Source organism: Ascidiella aspersa, chromosome 1 (genome assembly GCF_963924565.1).
Source record: "Ascidiella aspersa chromosome 1, kaAscAspe10.2, whole genome shotgun sequence".
Taxonomy (NCBI): Eukaryota; Metazoa; Chordata; class Ascidiacea; order Phlebobranchia; family Ascidiidae; genus Ascidiella; species Ascidiella aspersa.
In genome coordinates this window covers 7,724,804-7,748,054 of record NC_139447.1, presented here as the reverse complement: position 1 = coordinate 7,748,054, position 23,251 = coordinate 7,724,804, and the positions used below count along the sequence as shown (strand labels likewise).

Here is a 23,251-nt window from a genome sequence, read left to right as displayed (position 1 = left end):
CGGTATAAATACACTGAGTTTAATTCCTATTATTGCAATTTTATTTACTACCCTCGGCTATTGTAGACAGGGGTACGAGAAAATTTCATGTCAGCTCAAAGAGCGCTAAAAGGTTAAGAAACACTGCTCTGAGCGTTACTGTTAACCAGCAGTTCGAACGTGAGGCTGCGACTCAATAACAATATTTCCCATCATCAGTTAAGTTTTATAGAAACAAGAGTAAGCCAATTGCCCGTCGCTAATTCTGATCAAAAAAGCTTTCTTTATATCAAACTGATCATTCCACTGCTGGGGCATAACTGTTGTATTTTTTTTTATATATATTGTTGTTTTAAATCGCTCCAAACAAAAAAGTCAAAAACATACAAAAGCAGTATGGATTGGGTAAAAAGTTTAAAAACCAAACAGGCTGTCAGAAGAAAACTTTGGCAAGCGTGACCGACAAGTAGAAACCTGCTACCAATAGTCTGGGGTTTCATAAAAATACGCCCTTTTATATTATTTAAACAACTAAGATTGTTGTAACAAGTATCCTAAAATGATAAACATTCATAATACCATACAATTTTTATCGATAGCAATGGCAAACACACGTTTTTGAAAATGGTTTTACCTCCGGTTGCAATTTGAGCTTCAAGCAAACGGATCCCGTGGTTTTGAACGACGATTCCCTGGTTCATGGCCTCGAACAATGACAAGTTGTGGTCGCTGCCTCGCGACTTGTAACCGAACACAGCTTTTTCGGCCCTGGTAATGGCAGTTATATAGTCACACAAAGTGAAGGTCAGTAAAAGTGCATTACAGCTAAAAATGGGAGCCAACCTAATTCCTTGGTGATGGTTGCTAGGTTTGAGGCTTTTACTTGAGATGTTAGATGCTTTGTATTTTGTAAGTGATAGAACATTTTGTTAATTCCTGATCAGTAATAGCAGAATACTCTAGCAATGGTAATAATTGTTACTAGCTTTGCTAGAGTATTCTGATAAGGTGTTTAAATTGGAGCTGGCGCAAGGGTTAAAAAAGCTATAAAAAAATCTTCCTTGAATTATTCAACTTTTTTAGCTATTAGATTAGCTTACCCAGTAAAGTTAAATCTGGCAACGTCGATTAAAATCAGAGCAAAAATAGCGCTGCCAACAAATGTAGTCATAACGACCCTTGGGGTCAGGGGCGGACCCAGGGTCATCAGTCAGGTGAATACAAAAAGGTTCGTACTTCTCGCGAACTCCAATCAATTTTTAATACGTTATTGTGCGTACGAGTTCAATAGAGAACAACAAGTTTTTTAAGATTAATTATTTAATGACAGCACGTCATGACGTAATATTGCGACGTCATCCCTAAAAAAAGTTCTGACCCCCAAACAAAAATGCTACACCGGCCCTGCTCTAGGTTATTTATACAAAAGCTGACAAAAACATGCCAAAATCATCAATTGTTTTGTTCAGTTTTCTTTTAATTAAGAATTTTTTAAAGAATGATGTCTTTATTTATGCTTTTACAGAAATTTATAATAATAAAAATTGAATCTTCGCAGGAGAAAACGTAAACATTTGTAAGATTTCGCGAGATGAGCTAGATTGATTTTAAGTTTGCGAATTTCTTTCATTCAAGACCGGACGATGCGTTAAACTTGGCTCATGTAAATAAACGGAACCTCGCGAGCGATTAACAGGTCACATTGGGCGATGTTACTCACTAGCACCAGGTGACACTTCGAAAGTGAAATTCGGTAACGGAAATGGCCGGTTGGACATCGGAGGTCAAGTAAGCTCGACCTATCCTGCTTGACCTTGAAAATCACGGGCCAAGGTCAAGCGAGACAACTTCGCTGAAACTTTTATTCGTTTGTTTATCTTTGGTACGGTACGTCAGGCGAGCAATTCTGGTTTGTCACATTGAATGTGATGGGTTGGTTTAAAAATGTATTTCATACATTTATTATGGTGCAATCGTGTAACGGCTATTATTTAAATTTTGTAATCAATTCTAAATAGTGCCACTGTGGTGGCCACAATTGTTCATAAGATAACAACATTGCTCGTTTGTTATTTTTGTGTAAATCTATATTGTAATACATATGTTTTATTTAGTTTTCTGTTTTTTGTGTATTTATTATGTTTGGCAACTTTCCAATTTAGGATTAGGTCATTAAACATTATCTAAATTAATCTCCTTATATAACAATTGAGGATATTTTATTAAGACGATATTAACTATATTTTATTAAGACGAATTTTGATGTGCAAAAAGTTGTCCAACGATTGCTTATATGCACTGTACCTTGTCAGAACTGCTTCGAACTGCCGGTCGATTATTTTCTCCTGCTTTGCCTCTTTTACGGACATCTTGTTTGCGGTTGTCGGGTCAATGATGCGTCCCGTTGCCGCTTGGGCCTCAAGAAGACTGATAGAAGTGCCTTTGTTGTGAGCACAAAGAATATTAGTTGACACTACAGTCGTACAGTTCGTAGAATGAAATAACTTTGATTAGGGGTACCGATTAGCTATATTCTATGAAAATTGTCCACGATTAGATGTTTAATTGTCTCTGAATTTATAGGTTAGCTACTGCAGCCCGTTAGATGATTTTGAAAACAGTTTAGTTTTAGGTTTACCTTTACTTGCACTTCATATTCTCTATTAACACAATACAAATGAATTATTTTATGTAAAACACTAGATATAAGTTAAATGAAAGTATATTACGCTAAGGTTGGTAAAGGTGCTGATAGACAGAGTTCCCTTGTACAGAGTAAACCAAATAACTATCAATAAGAATTGTCAGGACATGACAACGTTAAATCACCTCTTCTGATTAATCCCTGTTTGAAAGCTTCGAATATTGACATCCTCTCTCCAGTTTCCTCAATCAGCAACCCGGCGATCGGGTCGTTTCCAACCAGATACCTCTGTAGCGTTTTCTCAACGTCTGCTTCCTCAATCGTTCCTACGTAAAAGTATAATTGATGTATGTCACAAACTGTATTTGTAAAAAAAAAAGAAATCTCCTCGCCCTGCAGGTAAGTGACGACAATGGGTACAAGTTGAAGTAAATGCTCTTTATACTTTCCTGTCTTAAACTTAGTCATTTATTTAAGTTCTTAAATATATTTTGCCACAAAATAAGGCATCATCAATCTCTTAATTCAAATGAATGACCGTGTTCAAGTTTTTCATTCATTAGAAATAAAAGATAGTGCCTTTTTTGTGGCGTAATATATTTCTCTTAAGAACTTATTAAAAAATGGCTTTGATTAGGACAGGTGAAGTATAAAGAATTTTTGATCTATTGATTTAGAATGTAGTCGTTTGCTATACCTAGTGAATCAACGTTTGTATTACGCGGAAAGCGGAAACAGCTATCAATGCAAAAACTGTTGGAAACTATATTTCCAAAACTCATATAGCTTATTTTGTGATTGCTTTGATGTCATGCCTAAATCGTGACGTCCTATATTGTTATTGCACCTATGACCCTTGACCTTAAATATAGTAGCCCACTAATGTACGTAAGTAATAAAAAGGTTTTGTTTGTGTCGACGAGACGAATCAGCAGGCGTTACGCAGAACACGAAAAAAACAAGAAAAAACTGCTGATGTTTTTAAGTTGCGATCCTCAGAAGATGTTTAGTCATACAGCATAACGTGAAGATTGCAAAAATAGCCGCCGGCGATCGCAGGGATTTCGCCGTGGCTTATTCACGAAAACAGATAGACGGGTATTGGCTTACCAAATTACCGTAGCCTATATATTCGCTATGGACGAAAATATTTTCTTCGTTCTTAGGAATTGTGCCTATTCGAATTATATATACACAGGTAACCTGACATCAACAAAAGGTGAGTAATTCAAAACTAATTCGAGAGAACGGCGAAATTTGTCAATTTTTCTTTTTGGCGGTTTATGTACTTTTTACAGTTATCTATTGCTGCGCACCCATCTTGTTTATTTTTTAAAGAAATAAAATAAAAAGTTAGTTTTAATCAATCAATCGATTTGTCAAATCGATTTAATGAACTGCATAATGTTAAACAAAAGTGAACATACCGAACGTTGTCAATTGACAAAGTGTAAGAGCTATAGTAAAAGAAAGGAGTTAAACCATATCATATGATTTTTAAATAGCACTTCTTACCATGTTCGAGTTTTTCAACCGTGGACTCGGTAACGACTCCCGCTTCGAGAAGGTCGTCCAAGGTCACCTGGCGCTGCCAGCCGGAAGTGAACTTGATATCCTTGCGCGATTTTCTGAATAGTAAAACAAAAAAGGCCGGCTTTAAGTATTACACGTTTAAATAAGGCTGAATGTCGGTGTTGAACAGAATAAGTAATAAGACAATAATCTATACTTTTAAATAAATCTTAGCTAAATGTTCATATAAAAGCTGTAACCCTGGCAGTGATTTAGGCCTTCAAGCAGTTATACTTTTAACTGAACTGAAACCAAACTAAACTTCGTCTTTTACGATAAAGTACTAAAAGAAATAGATTTTACTCGGAATTGAAATGAGTTTTGCGATTTCAAGTGGCGAAAATGTCTAGTTTTGGACATTCAACTCATACTCGCAAATATTACTGAAAATCGACTCTTTCCTGAGATCAATTATTTAAGCCAGTAAAGTTTCAGTCTTTAAATTTTTTTTCAAGTGTTAACTTACAAGATCGGTTCTTCGACGATTATCTCTTCCACGTGATCCCTGGTCAAGGTCGAGGTAGCGGTCGAAATTGCGCGTTCCGTTGACGAATCGTCATCCAAGTCAATATCCCTGTCCAAGTCTTTGTACATCGACGACACTGAAGTCTCCTGGAAGTCGGCAACCTTTGAACAAGTTATCAGAAATTAACGGAAATCGCAAAGGCTCCTAGCCTAGGTTTAAGTGATTCTAGCGACTTGCTAAAAAAGTTCAGGATAAAAAGGAAAATAATCCCAACGCAAACTATTTTTTTTTCTCTAAAGGCAGATTTCCTTTGAAACAAACGAACAGATTTCCTTTGAAACAAACGGGTCTACACGTTGTTCTAATCCACGGTATCTGATAAAATAGTTTACCGAATGAATTTATCTTTTAGGAGAAAAACTATCAATTAATAGTTTCAGAGAAAACTCTTCACATTTATTCGTACGTTTTTAAACCATCCACAAACCCAAGTACCTCTAATTTAAGGAGTTTAACTTGCTGTAGGGTCTAATTTCAGTTATATGAAGTAAGATATTGTTAAAACTATATAGGTACCGTGATAAATTAAATAAAGATGCATATCGGTTTCTGTATAAAAGCAGCAAAAATGGCAACGCCAGTATTTTGGATCAAATTATTTCGAGAGTCAGAGGAATTAAACCTAACAAACAATTGGCTACGTGTGGCGCCTGCCTAAAAACAAACGTCGCGTTTTACCGCTGCATCAACCACTTCTTCTCTTTCTTCGACAACCAACTCCTTCTCGTCATCCGAAGAAGGCGACAATGCTTCTGCCTTATCTGCAAGAATTAGGTAAACGCAATTAAAAACCGTGATTTCGCGCACGGTTGTTAGATTTATTTGTTAGATCTGAAGGATCTATCAAAAAAACTTTTTTTAGCCTGTTTTTTTAACAAGGCCTTCAGTTTTAGTAAGCCGACCCTAAGTATTGTACCATTACTTTGTTTGGCGTTATCCAGTGTTGTATTGACTCAAGTCAATGACTTAATCTAAGTGCACTTAATTAACTGTTTTAAAATGCCTCACTTCACTCAAGTCTTTTGGACAAACGACTTTGGTTCAAAAAGTTGGTTATTTATCCTCCTTTTTGCACATAAACAAGTTGCCTTCTATATATTACGTTTGTGTTATTTTGAGTTCAGTCGTTACTCATAACCTGGCCATTTTACCAATTTTAAACTTTTTATTTCATGACAAAGACTTGACTTGGAATTGACTTGCGACTTGACTTGGACAACTGATGGCTTGTGCTGGGATTTGACTTGGACTCAAGTTATTTTACAAAGGACTTGGCTGGGTCTTTCAAAATGACTTTTTACAACACCGTCGTATTCATTGGCCCTTAGTACAAACTTTGAAGCTATAGTGGCCACTCAAGTCTAACTACATAGAGTCAACGCATTAACTTCTGCTCATTTAAAAAAAGAAAACAGGTTACCTTCAGAAACTTCAAATTCAAATTGTTTCTCTTTAAACTTGGGCGACAAAACCACGTTCATCGTCGAAAATTTTGTTTCGTGCTCAGGGGCACTGTGCTCAAACTCGCTTGTTTCAATCGTTGGTTCTTTAAAGTATAAGACGTAATAATATATTAGCACATTCGCCAAGACTCGGGACTCGGGACTCGGGACTCGAGGAGTCGAGTAAGGTCACGTAAAACATGCGCATGCGCAGTACCAAGTTTTAAAACTGATATGGCCGCCAATTAAAAATTGTAAAAGTGAAATAGCAAAGGGTGTAATATTTTCCAACCATGTATTATACGTCACCCCTATAAGTGGATTGCCGAATATCCACTTATTTCAGTTACGTAAATTGGCGGAATACAGGCTGAAGAGTCAAGGCCGGACTCGGGACACGACAAAATCGCACATTTGACCGGAGTCGGACTCGGGATTAGGGAGTCGGACTCGGGTTTATTTTTTTTGCCGGAGTCGGACTCGGGTATTATTTTTAACCTACTCCGCAGCCCTGGTCTAAACGCTTCGTCGATGGGCATGTTTACAATGAAACTGCAGTAGCCTAACATGTTATTTTTTGCAAAATTTACTCGTGCATTTTATCACAAAAGTGTATAGCCTTCAACGGTACGTTGGTATGCACACTATTGCATATACTATCTTGATTTATTGTTTTGTTAAGCATCTAACCTTCTTCTAATTTGAGTTCAACTACTTCCTCCTTAGGCCTGGGTGACAAAACGACTTCCATGGACGAAAGTATGTGTTCTGGTTCTGGCGCGGAATGTTCCAACGTATTTATTTCCATCGTTGATACTAAAAGTAAGCAGTTTAACACACAGGGAGTAGAAAACATCTCATACAGGCTATTATGTGTTTCAGTTTTACCATTTACGGTAATTTTTAGCTAGTGTGAAAATGTGTATATATTTTATGGGGTATACGAATAAGGCTATACGTTATCGCTAATTGTTTTCTTAACGCTGTTTGCGCTTTTTCTTCCATTTTCCCCCTATGTGGTTTCTACATATTATACTACTAGCGTTCGGTGTCACTCACTGTGAAGAAGGCGATTTGAATAAGTTGCTGAAACGTTGGTTAACAATTACAATTACCAGATGAGCTGCTTTTTATTATTATTAAATGGGGGTGTATATTAATAAAATCTGAAACAAATGACTGTAGATTTCTGTAAATTGATCACTGCTACACTAACCTAAATTTGTTATGTTTATTTAACAAAACATTGGCCTATTTGTGTTAGGTTTTTTATAGGTTCTGATGTTCTACCGACAAAATATTCATTTTACTAAATATCTGAACCAGAAGTGTTTACTATAGTGTTAAGAACTTTGCGTTTTAGGCGGTAGCCTATGTATGCAAAACCCATATTGAGTACCGGCAAAAAGTGTGTAATGTTAAGTTTTAATGTGCATTATATCTTAATTCCACAAAACAAGCTACTTACCTTCGTGAACTTCGACTTCCGCCTCGACCACCGAGAGATCTTTAGTTTCTGGTAAGGAGTGTTCCAATGTTGAAACTGGATAAGATAAACATTAAGCACAAGTAGCACATTAGAGTTAATATAGACCTTTACTGCTGATATATTTTGTTGTTTGCTTTTAGTTTTCAGAGTAAACTGTTTTAAGAAGCGGTTCTATTAGTCGACAGTGCATCAAAAACATAAGAGGGGTTGTTGCAACAAAGACAAAGCTTTTAGAATTTGCCACGCATGTCAAATTTGCCAAGAAATTATAGATCAAAGACGTTTAGGAAACTTAAATCTTGTTAATTTATTAACCAAACAATGATGGAACGGTTGTTGTTAAACCAAAGAAGTTAATGCAAGCAGTTTAATCATAAATGCATCGGTAGCACGATAAAGCCTGTAAGCGATGTAATAGCAGAACTTTAAAGTTTCCATTCAACGATCTTTCACAAATCAGGAAATCAGTATATTTTATATAACTATTGTAACAAGCTAAATGCGTACTTTCATGTATTGGTTCAATCTCTTCGTCTTTGTAATTCGGCTGCAGAGTTACCTCCATCATGGACATATCGTTGTTGGGGGTGGGAATTTCCATTGTTGTTACTGGTGAAAATAAGTGTTAGATATAGCCTTGTTAGAACACGTTCAGCGATTTTCAACTAAGATACCGTATATATAAATCAAATTTCGAAAATACCTTGTTAAAATTAAATTTCGTGTTTGGCATCTTTAACAATTATGACTGAGGAAGAACAAGAGTTAGATAGCTGTGTTCGACAGCGTTCAGAAGGTATAAAGGTTTTGATCTTAAACTTAGTTAATAAATTGTTATCATAGAACGTTCCACAGGTTTTTGTTCACATTGTACTCTAAACACTTTTTATACATAGAAAGAATATTTTTTTTCAACACTAAAAGCAATATATAAAATATCGAACCCGAAGTGGTGGGACTTTCCCGAATCTCCCTGACCACGTGGTGATGTGTGACGTCACGCGTGGGCGACATGGTCCGCTCGATGAGGGTCTTGGTGACGTGGGTCTTCTGCTGCTTGCTGGTGACGTCATAGTAGTACTCGGTGGAGAAGGTCTTGTCTTCTTCCTGCTTCTGATGATGTGTGTGGGAAGCGAGAGTGACGTACCTCCTCCTTGTCTCCTCCGAGGCGCTGGAGGAGGACCTGGATGCTTGAGTCTCCTTGTCGGTTACGGATCTCGTTCTTGGGAAGACCTCGCTGTAGGAGGAACTGCTCGACATGATGCGACGGTCGGTCTTCTCGATGGAGAGCAGCTCTACTCTTCGGTCCTCCTCGTCAGAGCTGGATGTGAACGGCGACTTGGTTGCCTGGATCTGCTTATCGGAGGACTCCTTCTTCTTCTTCGCGATCTTTTCCTCTTCCGACGAACTGGAAGAGCTGCTCGGAGGACGCGAAGTCTGGTTCTGCTTGTCCCAGGTGGTCTTCGTCAACTCCCACACCTCCACGTCTTCCGGGGCTTGCATCTCGATGCGTCTCTCCGACCTCTCGACATCCTGAATCACAATCTCGGATTTCTTCTCGAAAGAGATGTCAGCTCTTTCTTCGTAGGACTTAGCCGGGGTCACTTGGATGTCGACATCTCGTACGCTCACGGGATCTCGCTTCACTATCGCGATCTTAGTCTCGTCATCAGAAGAACTGGACGATGAAGAAACCGTTGCTTGTACCTCCATATGCCTGACTGTTTTGATCTCGACGACCTTTTCGTCTTCAGACGAGCTGGAACTTGAAGACGAAAGCTTGGAGGTTTGTACCTCGATGTGCCTCAAAGATGTTTCTTTTCTTTCAATCTTTTCGACTATTTTTTCGTCTTCCGAAGAACTCGAGCTGGATGATGGGGCCTTTGTTTGTACTTCCATGCTCCTCATTGTAATTTTCTTGCTCTCTGTTTGTTCGACGGTTAGCTCTTTCTTGAAGGACCTCGAGCGCTGCGCAGGAACGCCCGATGTTGGATGCAGATCCATTTGGCGGTAGGTGGTTTCCAATATCGGCATCGGCTCGACTTTGATCTCGTCTTCTGTGGAACTGGAAATCGGCGTCGGACCTTTGGAGGTCTGCACCTCCATGTGTCGCAGATCCTTTTCGACCTTTTTATCTTTGAAGTCGTCTTCCGAGGAGCTGGATGGCGGAGACTTGGAGGTCTGCACTTCCATGTGACGCAAACTTTTCTGGCGTCTCTCCTTAAAAACTTTGGTTTCTTCCTCGGAAGAACTGCAACTTGTTGACGCAACAGTCGCTTGAATTCTCTTGTGCTTGGATTTCTTGATCTTTTTCACCTTTACGACTGCTTCATCCGTAGATGAAGTAGGCACCTGCATCGTTTGGACCTCCATGTGCCTCGAAGACTTTTTCTTTTTCGGGTTCTCTTCGACCTCAATTTCATCCTCAGAAGAAGAGGCTTCTGATGAGGAAGAAGAAGACTCCGACACCTGGATCTTCTTTCTCTTTACCTTCTTCTTTTTCTTCTTCTTTACTTTCAACTCCTCCTGTTCCTCTTCTGAGGACGAAGAGCTCGACGTCTCCTGGCGAGTGACGTTGGACACTTTCTTGTGCTTCTTGATCACGATGTTCTCCTCCTCGATGTACTCGATGATCTCTTTGTTCCGGATGACTCTCCTCCGAACCCTGCTCCTGTGCTTGTCGACCACCGTGTTGTCGTCCCCGGAGGTGAGAGCCACGGGCCCGTCCTCCAGGATTTCAACCTCCTCCATAGAGCTGTGATCTGACCTCTTCTTGATAACTGCAACTTCCGAAGATGTGGAAGAGGAAAGGCGGGTTTGCTTTGTGTGCGTTTCCTTGACTACAGAAGAGTGGAGGATTTCCTCTTCATTTGGAGCGCGAGAGTCGCTTATCGGAAGCTCCTCCACCGGGATAAGAGGCTTCTCGTGGTCGTCGTCCGAGTGCTCTGCAGAGGAAGAAGACGAAGAAGAAGTTGAGTCTTTACGCTCGTGCTGTTTATCTCCCGTAAGCCGAGGGGCGATTTGCGGAGGGGCGGTTTCGTTCAATACGTTGTCTACAAAATATAGCACACGCTCAGTGAGTGTTGAAGCAACTATGTGCGTTTCACTATAGCTAGTGATAATGATAAAATGATTCCACAAAGTCATTTAATATTAATTTAAGTGTTGAGTTTACGAGAAACTTCATCTGCTAGGTTTTATTTGTTTAATTTTTGTGTTGTTTTCAATAATGTGCAACTGTCATCGGTGCAAGTACCAAAACGAAAAACATACCTCAGGAAAAAAATAAACCTTAAAACATTATTTAACTTCTGTTATTCAACACGGTATGCCAGAACAATCGATAAAATCGACCAATGAAAACAGAAAACATACAAAAACATATGTCGATGTATCATACTATCTATAGCTTTCATTGTAAATGTGCAAAGATTTTTAATGAACAACAAGGTAAAACAGAAATGTTCTTTAGAAACAAATACTTGTTGGGGCACTAAATAGGTGACTTTCAAGTTTCCTTTCCACAGTTGAGCGACTTACCATGAACTATTTCCTCGTCAGGTTGATGAGCCACAATTTCCGGTCTTCTCTTTTCCTCCGTGAGGCTCTCAGGGGATGGAGAAGACGCTCGGCGGTAGAGAGGAGACGGGACACGCTCCTCGTCACCCTGGCGTTCGATCGGGATCACAACATCTTCATCTACAGCTTTACAAGGAACAGATTGGTTGCTGCAGGCATCGGAAGAGTCGATGTCCTTGGCGAGATGCTCCTCTATTTCTCGTGGTTGGCGCGGTCTGGGAGTCGGATGCTCCTCTTGCGAGCGAATGTTGGTGGGGACGATTTCCTCCTCAAATGCCGACCTGTCCATCTGCGAAAGGAGTATAAACGATAAAATATTGTTTCTATACAAAATATCGCAAATGAAAGATATTTGAATAATATCCCGTAAAAAAACTAACGAAAAACCAACGATACTAACGATATATAAGAACTGTAAAGCGGTACAATTTGACGTTTCAACAAGGACCACATTTCTATATATTTTCAGATTGTTATACCCAGGGGAACGTCTTTACTTAACCAAAGGCTTGCGACCGAGCTACATTTAAATGCGATAATATAACTTACGACAGCCGCAATAATACTACATGCTAGCAACCGACTGTGCACAGCAATATGAAAAACATATGGATAATAAAAGCGTTTACACCATATCTAATAACAAAAACATTCATGAATCCTGTTAAAAAATAGTTGGTTTTTACATCAAATAAAACGTTTCTTAATTTCTTGTAAATGTATATGCAACCTCTTCGTCACTGTGACAAGGACCCCTTTAATATCAGTCTTTTCCAAACTTAGAGAAATATGATTGTTGTAATAACTTTTATCCATTGGACTTAAATGCACTTGAGTCACTGTTTTTAAATGACTTGACTTGACTTAAGTCTTTTAGACAAATGTCCTGACTTGAACTTCAGTGTTTTTCATTAAAATTTATCTCAAGTTTTGTACGTTGAACAACTTTAACGCTGTATATTGCGCTTGTGTTCTTTTTTCGTTGAATTATTGCTCATAATCGGACAATTTAACCAACTTTTATAGTTTAACGCTTTACTTTTATGTCAATGACATGACTTGAAATTAGCTTGCTCTTATATTGAACTGACTGGGACTAGACTTGAGCAATCCATGACTTGAACTGGGACTTGACTTGGTACTTTTGCAAAATACTTGATTTGGACTCAAGTTACTTTCCAAATGACTTGACTGGGACTTGTGCCACAGAATGACTGGTTACAACACTGGTAAATATCCGATTGGACTTACAGGAACAATAGTATGAGGTGGTGAATAGGGAGGCACCTCTTCCTCCTCCTCTACAATGGGATGCGGGGGAGCGGATGGTTCGATCTCGATCTTTACGTCGCTGTCGCTATCCAGAAGCTTCTTTTTCGGATCTAAAATGATGGAACAATAGGTCACAGCTATGTAAGCGAACGCCTGTATTTGAAAGTAAACAAATAATTAGTGACGATGGTGTTATGTTGGAAAGCTTACATTAGGCAAATCCGTGCTAGAAGTAAGCCGGAACGGTCCGGAAAGGCGTTACGGTAAAATAAGTTTTGCAGGTACCCCTTTCCGGTAAAATGTTCTTTTTGTCTCTTTTTTACCGGTCATCCCGTTGTATGTATTTAAACTAAGATTTTAGTTTCATATTTGCGCACTACGTCGAACGATAACCGTGTTCAGTTATGACGTAACTTTGTGACGTCTCCGTCTGGATTTTTTTCGGCAATTTTTTTCTGCTTTTGGGTATTGTTATTTCATCGCCAAGTAAAACCGAGTAAAACTATAAAAACAAGTGAAATGCTATGGTGTTTATTTATGTTATAAAGACCTTTGTGACTTCCAACGCCCGGAAATTAGTTTTTTTTTAATCAGTAAATGCAATTCCCAAGCGCTTTAATAAGGCGTCGATAAAAATGACTGGTAATTATATTGGCAGCTTGGATAACAGCTAGGTAAAAAATGGAGTTTGTTTTTTAATGTGCGTTGACAGGCTATTAATAGGTGTGTCTGTTAAACTACTCGCTAAGGTGCAGTTTATTGGCTACTATTCAACACGTTACATTTAGCAATAGTTAAAGATGCTTTAACTACTAATTTAGAAATCCTAACGATAAAAACTCAAGGATATTTTCAACGACTTGCTTCACCTAGCATTACGAATGCATAATTTAGGTTTAGGAAATGACTTTTTTCAAGTTTTATTTTTCCTTTAACAGGTGATTTCCGTGAAAGCGTGGTATTGCGTTGTCAACACAGGGAAAGATTAATTGGTCATTCGATACAATTGGTGGAAATCAGCAAAAGGAGAGCTGTAGAAATTCTGACAAAAAGGCATGTCAGGTCGTGAGTTAATCTCTTGTATAGCGATATGCTTGATATTCGAAGCAGTGTATGCGTGGCTTCAGCCTTAGCGCGCGAAACCGCGCAGAGGCCCCGAGGCTTGTGCAAAAGCAAATCGCTCGGTCTAAGCAAAGGCCGCAAGACTTGCCTGTTCACGGCGTAAACATTCGCCTTCCTAAAACCTATAGTCTGGATTTGTTCACGGTGAACATTTTTAATGTTTAATAAAAATTAGGTTAATCGACATTAACTGACGTTCGTATCTTAACGTTTTAATCAAGATGATGTCGATCTACGTGACCTTTGTGGCTTTGCAATTCATCATTAAGCTACATTGCAGATCCGTACATAGTGTACCCAAATTCAATTAACTTATTATCATCGCATAAAAGCTTGTAAATTCCTTTTATGTCACTTTTTTATCGCATGCACGCATACAATAACAAATAATCTCTGCCAAAAACGAAATAAAGCTCACTTTCATTAATAAGCCCGGGACGGTTTTCAATTGAAAACGTACTATGCGTTTCCAGGTGCAGATTCAGGAATTTGTTTGAGGGCATACATTTTCTTTTAGAAATGACGGCACCAAGTTACGCCATAACGTGACATACAAATGTGACGTACAAATGTGATGGATTAAATAACTAACCTCAATGACACCACACAGTTTGTTGTGGGGACACCACAAAATACTTTTATTTTCGTTTATTTTGTTAATGGCTACGTGCCCCTCCCCCTGGATCTGCCCCTTGTTGGGCTTAACTTCAGTATCATTTTTGCGTAAATGCAAAGCACAAGTTTTGCGTTGACAAGCGTGGAGGAAATATGCTCTGCGATAGTCAGCGAAAGAGGATTTACGGAGACGAGATGAGTCTTAGGCAACAGTTTTAATCTTGCCCGAAACGCCGTAATCCCAGGCTGCGATTCGTGCGTGGGATTTTCGTTTGTTGTCATGCGTCTACTGTTTTTCAGATTACTACAATATTTCGTTTTTAGATTGGTTTGATTTAAGTGCGTGTGTAATTTAAACAAAAAAATAAATAATTTTGAATATTGCTACGAGGCATTGTTTTAATTGTAAAATTGTTCTTCTGGAAAAAGAACAATTTTACAATTGAAGAAATAAGTTTATTTAAATTTATTTTCCACATCGAGATCCCAGTATAGTTGAATAACAAACATGTTGTTCATGTGTTTAAAATTAGGCGTTACTGATGTAAACATAAACAAAAGGAATTTTCCTTAAAGCTGTTCTCCAATTGAACGAATTTAGAGATAGATGCATTTGCATTTGGCATGCTACGGATGAAATCGCAATTTGCGATCTACAATGTTGTGATTTTAGCCCTCGCTCGAACCTAAGAAGCTTTTTTTCACTTAAAACAACATAAGTTTTTTTATTTTACTTACAGCGATCCACTTTCGCAGTCATTAAAATTTGAGCACTATTGCTGTTAATGGAACTGGCATAAACCGAGGTTTTAGATAGGCGAAAAACTCGCTGGTCGGATCACACCACAGGCGCGCATGAAAGGTCAAGAGATGCCGACTTCGCCAAACAAAAATCGCGTAATAACCTTGTTCCGAAATTCCGCGAGCCAGTGCGTAAAACAGCTTCGAGCGACAATGACCCATCGAAATCAAATTGCTTAATGGCGAGTTAGGCGCGCGCGAGTCTATTAGCCGGTACGTCAACAAGTGCAGGGAAGTGTTCATTAGCGGACAGAGGGGGTAGCAATCAGACCACGTCATTAGAGAGGCTCTTGGCACCATTACGCGGCCCACCTATGCTACTCGGCTGCTCGCTTCAAAGGCGTGTATGATCTTTGCCCCCGCGTATATATGAATATTGTGTATTGGTGAGTTACAAAAACGCTTTGGTCTGTAGTCTGGCGTCAAGCATTTGGCAATTAATTCCTCGAAAGTCTATACGATGAGGTAAATGAGGAGAATTTGCTGTTTAAATTACAACATAATTTTATAAAAATATGAAAAAGCACAACAATGTTTTAGTATAACACAGTGATTTTGAATTTTTTTTTATCGCGAACCACTTAAAATTGTTTTTGGTTCGCGTAGACTAATGTCGTCATGAAAGTTAAAGAGATTACGTTTTAGGAAAATTAAACTATCTGTATCCGGTAAACTCATATGCAAATATGAAAATGATATCAAATCTAAAAGACCAAAGCGTAACTTTTCTACATTTTTAACTGTTCACCAAGTTTCAATTAGGATTTTATGGAACCCCTAAACTTGAAGTATCCTTAAGGGGTTCACGGATCCCAGCTTGGGTATAACACCCGGTATAACAGCACGTATTGTGGCAATTAGGGCTTCTGTAAAAAATCTAAGGGTAAGTGAATACCGAAAAATTTTAAATTAGATTTATTAAGTTTATTTTAAGTACAAGATTGCAATTCCGCCGGCAAGCTTTACCAACGAAATTATCTTAAAAGGGTAAAGCAATGCGTAAATGGAAGCACTTTTCCCAAACCTGAAATCTACGTAAATACATTTATCCGCCGTTGCTGAAATAAGGTGACAAGCAACGCTTTGTGCGCAAAAAAAAAGCGCTTCACAACAAGTAACGTTCAGCTGTCGAATCGATGAAGAATAATGCAAGGATTCCAACAGCTAGGTAACTATTACAGTTACCATGGTTACTCACCTGGCGACGAGGATGCGGAGGAATCGTTGGACGGAGAAACATTGTTGGGTCGCTTGTCCTGCGTAGACAACAATACACGGGTAAGAGCGTGGGAATTGGAGGTAGGGTGGGGCCTCATTTCGGTAATTCACGTTCGCGTTAAAATAATGCGTTGGACCAAAGGCGGTGCCATTCGCGCCAAAAAGCAACACACGAAATATAAGTTGAAAAATAACTTATATGTAATATTGCCGGAGCAGCGATGGGTCAGTAAGACATTTCCGCTGGCCCCAAAGAAAATTTAATTAAGGAAAGCTTTGCTGGCATCAAAATGTATATAAAGAAAAGTCGAACGCAAAGCAGGTAATTTTTGTCCTTATAAGGATTTTAAAAACACCAGGAATGCATTGACTTTAAAAAGGATTGAAAACTGGTGAACAGCACTTGTAAAACTTTTCTTTGGGATATTGAGGTTTACCCAACAACGGCATAAGGTTTAATTTACTCAGACTTATCTTTGTAGTTATAATATATGTTAATTAAAAAAAGAAAAACATGTAGTTAAAAATAAAAAAATAAAAATTTTACGTTTTCTAAAATTAGGAAAAAGCTTGGTCTACACAGAACGGCGAAAACTTGAACAATGCAAACGAAACACTAAATTTGGTGTTTGGCGTGTTTTACATTTTACTTGATAAACAATTAAGAAAAAGTGCGGCAAAAATAACATTGATACTCAAACAATTAAAATATATTGTTGGTCTTCGTAAAACATTATTAAACCTACATGTAAATAGATGTAAAACGCCTAGTAGTATTTTAGAAAAAAAGTCAAAAACGTTAAAAAAATCCATATTCTCTGTTTAAGGAAAAAAACACATATTTCTCTGTTTGAGGGGTTTCGTTGACATCGCACAAACCCGTGCGCTCACAGCGGCAGTTGATCTGCACTTACGTCAACGTTGATGAGGACGTGTCCGTTTGAGTCGTTCGGGTCGCCATAGGTCGTCGCCACTTTGCCGTCGGGCTTCAGCGATGACTTGGGCTTGGGCTTTGGCTCTGCGAACGGAAAAGAAAACGCAATAACAAACGCGGCACGTGTGACCTGAGCCTCGCTCTTCAAGGATATAGAAGGTGGTCGATGCCGAGCTTTTTAGGAAGGAGAGGATAAATCGCGCTCCTTTGTTTTGGTGTGCTCGACTTATCAGCTCGGATCTTTAAGATTTGGTGGACTTTTTTGGCTTGGTAAGCGTTTGGCGCGCCTCTGTTGTGATTTTATGTTCAATGCTATCTCGGTATATTCCATCAGAAAAATACTTTTGCGCAAAAAATGAAAAACAAACTAGTTTGCCTCTTAAGATTTATTAAATAATATTAAACTCACACCAAAAAATAAGTAAATCTTTCTTAGACTTTCTAAATAGTATTTACTCCAACTTGTACTTATTGTCGTCTATTTCCTGTGTTATTGTTCGACGAAATTAAAAATATTAACATTTAAATAAGTTGTTTTCGGGGTGTGAGTTATCTAGTAATCGTATCAGTAGAAAAGTTAAAACTACATGGCGATATCTTGCCTTTCTCAGTTTTAATGCATCAGATTTGCACAAGATATTGCGTGGGTGTTTTCGAGAGTCTTTTCTATCTAGGACGTATTCCGTTACTTGGTGACTACTTCGTCTTGTGACCTAGGAAAGTAGCCCCATGTATCTGGGAATGATGATTCACAATAGATTGAGACGATTATTTTGTGCGCCGTAAATCTATTAAATTGGTCGGGTTCGTGTTTTGGTCAAAGCAATCCAAACACGGTTTAAAATATTAGTTTTTTTAGAAATGATTTGCCATGCTTTGTGTTTTCGTGAAACAAGTAATATTGGTATAACTTGTGTTTGTAAGTAATTGGCACATTGACCAACGAAAATGTTCAAGGCCACGTAAAACTAAAAAGACCAATTAATTGAAATGGAATTGGAGTAATTTGAAAACATACACCCAACATTTTCACTATTGTAACCTGACGGCTCAGGCCCGCAAATAATGAGGTTTAATCTTGTATTAATAAAAGTGCTGGAAATCAGATTTTAGGTTACGCACAAGCATACGCACACACGTAGACGCGTCTACACACACACACTCACACAGAAACACATACATGACGACTGTTTTCCTATGGCACAATCCAACTCCGCGTCCGGAGGTGTATAGGCGATACGTTCGTTGGACGGCAATCTCGGGTATCGCCAATTTGCGCGAAATGTAAATCAGCTGACATTTATAGTTGGATAGCCCTGGGCGGGAGACTTGCAGTTGATATGATATCACGCGCAAGTTATGTGCGCCTGTAAATACGCCTAGATGACCTCTGTAATAGCGCAGGCTTGCAACGCGAGCGACTGTAATCATGGGGTATGAGGCGTTTTTGCAGCTACCGGTATCTGTAATCGACATATTGGACTCTGGTTTGATGGTTGGGCAACATTGGGTATCAATATTGTTTGTGATTACCTATTTATTTATTTTTAATATTAAATAAGCAATCCGTTAAAACCAAGTAATTTAGGCAGACGTTGAGGTCAAAGAAAATAAAAATAAAACATATCTCATCGTTAATAAACGTCCCATTGTGCTTTTTTGAAACAAAATCTTGCACTGACAAAAACACGATCACCCATTAATCTTAAAACTTAGAAATGGCGTTACAACGATTTTATCTTCAATATTTTTTACATATAGCACGCCCTTTAAATAGCAAACTCAATGCGCATGCTGATAAATCTGTTGTTTTTGTCGGGCACTATTTCAACATCACGAACGTTATGAATGCTATATCACTCAAAAGCCTACTCGGGCAAAGTACGGTGTTTATTTTTGCGATAAATGGGGTATTCTCCTCTATGCAATTACATTTTGTATTAAAACAACAAACCACCAAAGATTTTCGCCTATTTAACTATAACCTGTTATATTTAGTTTAGAAAATAAAATTTTGATAAAATAATGGCAATTATACACTTCCAACCAAAAACAAAAACGATTCTATAGAGATTGAATGTTTTAAAAAAATGCCGTGGACCTTTGTATTGATTCGTCCTGATTTTTAAATCAGAATATTGTAGTTTAAAGTGAAACAACGCAATGCTAATCAACACGCACTATCGATATAACCTATAATAATTGGATTTTCAGTCAGCCGAATTGGCAGCAGGATTCTAAATTTTCCTAACCCTAAATTAATTTACCCCTAAATTCATTATTCTAACTAAGCTTAGGCTACAACGAACGGCATTTAAAAAACTAAAACAAATTAAACATGAAAAAATACCACCTTTGGTCGACAACGACCGAGTTGTTTTTAATTTTACTTACAATATACAATAAAAACAAAAAATGTGGCTCAAACAACATTGACACTTTTGGCAATTGAAAATATATTGTTTGCCTTCGTAAAATTTTGTTGTGAGTGTATAGCTGTAATACGCCTATGGTAGTATTTTAAACATACTAAAAGCATAACTTACTAGGAGGTTGGCGACGGTAGAGCAGGTAGGTCACCAGTCCTCCGACCAGCGCGATTTCGATTCCTAAGAAGGCGAACAGGAAAATAAGTCCGCCGTCCATCTTGAAAGGCGGCTCTGGCCAGTAAAGTGGTCAGCAGTCAGCGGTCAGTCGGCCGGTGCTTCGGCCGGCGAGTATTCCGAATGGTTGCGTCCCCGATTTAACGTCGACGTTCATAAAGCAAGGGCTCGAGCCTCCGGGCTTTTAAGGCCTTCGAAGAGAGAACCTTCTCTCGCTTTCTCGACAGTCGTAAACGTATAGAGTTCTTGGGCGGAGATCCGAAGCGATAGGCCCACGCGCTTAGCCTTTCGGCGCTTGTAGGCCGAAGATTAAGAGTTTATCCTGTTTACTTCGATCTGCACACACACAGCTTTTTGAAAAAGGTGGGAGAGGTGGCTGTGTTGATCTTTTGGGGGCAATGCTCAGAAAAAATGATATAAAAAAACGTTACTATTTAAAACAATAAAAAAATCAAATGTTGATTATGGCATACAGTTAACCAATACATAAAGATAACACCTCGGAAAACAATGTTTTTTTCAATGGGTAATACTATTAATAACAAAAATTATAAGTAAAGGTTGAAAAACAATTAAATTAAACCTAATTAGAACCTTAATGGTCCATTTTTAATATTTGTCATTGAATATATATCAGAACACAAAAACTTTGAATATACACGGACACTGCTCTCCTGAATTATTAATATTTTTTTGAATAAAAACAGACACTTAGGCTTCTCGTGAAACACGTTTAAACAGCTTAGAGTTTTTCAAAAGAATTTACTAATGAGAAGACTATATGCAGCATCAATTCTTTTCCCAAAACTCCTGTCGCCAAAATTGTAAGGAAAACTTACAATGGGCGACGCACAGCACATTATTTTACTTCGGTGGATGTTTCTTGTTAAAATTCGCGCACGAAATGTCACAGTCGTTATTTTCGCAGTCAATTCGCACTGATGGTAGCGCTGTGACGTATACGCCTTATGTACTCGCCAGAAATACACGGAGCGTCTGCCGTTCTACCTCAAAAATGCCGTGCGCAGCCGTAGGACCAAATCACGAATTTGTCGAACTACGGGCCTCGGTAATTGGTGGCCAATAAGAGATGTACAGAGAAATATTTATGACTAAAACAACTCCGAAAGAAATTGAAACGTGGTTAGGGGTTCGATTATCACGTGAAAATTATATTTTCGTCATGCGTGCCCCTCGAGCAAATCAAACTAAAAAAAACAAAACAGGAAATATAAATTGCTCTAGGTTTTGCTCTAACTTTTAATCTGATTAATCAGGTGAAATTTAAAGTTTCCATTTGCTAGATTCGCCAATTCGTTCGTTTTGATTTGTAACTTTAATCTAGGGTTTAGTAGTTTTCAAAGCATTTAAAATACTATAAAAAATTCAAACTGAATGGTAGGTGGGGATATTGGGTATGTGTGAATGTTGGGACATCCACGAAAAAATCGACGCAGTAAATCGGTAAATTTCAAATGGCCGCATTAAATCGGTAAAAGACAGATCGAGTTTGACAAACGGTTTTTGTTTCATTAAAAAAATTTTTCTTGCGGGCTGTCAAAATTAACATCAGAACATTTCTACAAGGATTGTGGAATGTCGAAAAAAATGTAAACACTCCACAGCAATCTCAGCTTTTTAAGCCTTTCATAAACCGTTTTTTAATTCTTGTGCGCTTTGATACCAGGGGACTTTCTGTATCAATTTGAATATGTTCACAGTTTTGGATTTAATGAAAAACAGCAAGTTTTGACTGTGATGTTAGTTTAACTTAAAACTAATATGTAAGTAAGAAGTGTAGTGCTTTTGTTTGTGCTAAATGTAAGTAAGAAGTGTAGTGCTTTTGTTTGTGCTAAATCATTTTGTTTGTGCTAAATCTTTTTGTTTGTGCTAAATCAAGAGCAGGTAAAACGTGGAGAAAGAGAATTAAGCTTTGGGTGAAGTTTTTTCCGTCTATTTTTTTTTTATTTGCGGTGAGAGAAGATTGCAGCATCTTTGGAACTCGCCCACCAACCCTAGCAAAAAGTACAACAAAACGTGCGCCTTCTGTTGTTTCGTGCTTAGCTCACTTCTCGCGGGAGATTAGCGAGAAACGAACAGGCGCAGCTCTTTCGCCCGAGGGACGACTCTTTCGACGCTTTGTTTCTGAATTGAAATAGCGTTTTCGATCATGTATTGAACGACGGACCTTGCAAACATGTTTTGATTACAAAGTGTTAGACTGCGTTTTTGCATCAGTTTGTTTTCATCGTTTGGAAATAAAGGCTATATAATTACCAAATCCATTGCTTCTGACACCACAGCAAGACTTCATTCGGTTTGTTCTTCATTGCTGTTGTCGTAACTAAAACAATTTAATCCAAATGTATAATTGTGTTTAGATCTTCTTGAAACTGTACTGGCCGAGATACAGCACAACCTTCATAGAAACCGAGTATTTTACGGAAAATCTTAAAACAGCATCGTTCTTTTTAGCCTTGCCTTTCTTGCTAAAATTCCTAATAGGCGGACTGATTTCGATTAGCCACATTAAGGGTTTGTTGTGAATTTGTAGATTTACCCATAACCTTAACGCTTTTTGCTAACCATTACAGTACCAAATGTATTTCTTTGCGACAACTGCATAGCAAAGTAAAAGACCCTCATTTTCCAAAATAAAACAAATAAAAAAATAGAGACTAAAACTTAGAGACCATTTGGAGCGCCAATATATATTTTAAAACAAATCTGGAAACATTTCAAAAAGTACAAAGGTATAAAAACCTACGAAGCGTTAAAACTCCACCTAGCGGATACGTACAAACATCATTTTACTTCGATAAAACTGAAGATGTCAATTAAGGCTTTACCACAAGTTATACAGTAACGGTCATGCGACGAGATAGCTGCCAAAAAACTATGCAAGAAAATGGTGGAATTAAGTTATCAACACCAGGGTTTCCGTAAACTAAATCGTTACAGTTAAATGTGGATTGCGATATGTTGCAATTGGAGATTATAGTTGGCCCGACGAAAAGTACTCGCCTAAATCCACAAACGCACGCCCAAACGACCAAGATTTGAAGAGATTAGGGAAGCGTTCAATAAGAATTAGCGCTAATCCGGAGCGCGCCAGAGTGTCACGGATTGGGCCGAGAGAATTGCCCGCTCTCTTTCTCGCCAATCGAACGATAGCGGGGACAGGTGTCGTAATTTCATAATTGCGGCGATACGCCGTAACACATTGGGATAATCTAGAGCCCCATGGGAGCACGGTACGCTCGCTGTTTTCTTTGCAATTGTTTTCCAAGACGAAAAAGGTTGATTAACAAATAAGGTTTACCGATATAGGCAACCACGACATATATTACTTGCGCGTTATCGTGTACACAGATTTATTAGCAGTTGGAATAATACGAGTATGCTGTTCCTGTTGTAGAAATATAATATATAAATTAGCCAGAAAAACAATATTA

At 38.3% G+C, this 23,251-nt stretch overlaps 1 protein-coding gene across 1 annotated transcript in view; it reads right to left on the bottom strand.

Annotated features, from left to right (window-relative positions):
* Positions 1-20,118, bottom strand: part of LOC146167015 (uncharacterized) — a 31,443-nt gene extending 11,325 nt beyond the window's left edge. The window contains exons 1-16 of the mRNA XM_083391082.1: positions 19,740-20,118; positions 17,174-17,277; positions 16,240-16,297; positions 12,483-12,613; positions 11,193-11,520; positions 8,597-10,705; positions 8,160-8,261; positions 7,632-7,706; positions 6,854-6,979; positions 6,142-6,267; positions 5,400-5,482; positions 4,662-4,822; positions 4,139-4,251; positions 2,809-2,949; positions 2,284-2,419; positions 614-747 (exon numbers count right to left, since the gene is read on the bottom strand). Coding sequence (XP_083247208.1) covers positions 614-747; positions 2,284-2,419; positions 2,809-2,949; positions 4,139-4,251; positions 4,662-4,822; positions 5,400-5,482; positions 6,142-6,267; positions 6,854-6,979; positions 7,632-7,706; positions 8,160-8,261; positions 8,597-10,705; positions 11,193-11,520; positions 12,483-12,613; positions 16,240-16,297; positions 17,174-17,277; positions 19,740-19,839 — 4,027 coding nt within the window. The 5' untranslated portion in view covers positions 19,840-20,118. The remainder of the gene's footprint in view (positions 1-613; positions 748-2,283; positions 2,420-2,808; positions 2,950-4,138; positions 4,252-4,661; positions 4,823-5,399; positions 5,483-6,141; positions 6,268-6,853; positions 6,980-7,631; positions 7,707-8,159; positions 8,262-8,596; positions 10,706-11,192; positions 11,521-12,482; positions 12,614-16,239; positions 16,298-17,173; positions 17,278-19,739) is intronic.
* Positions 20,119-23,251: the final 3,133 nt, after the last annotated feature.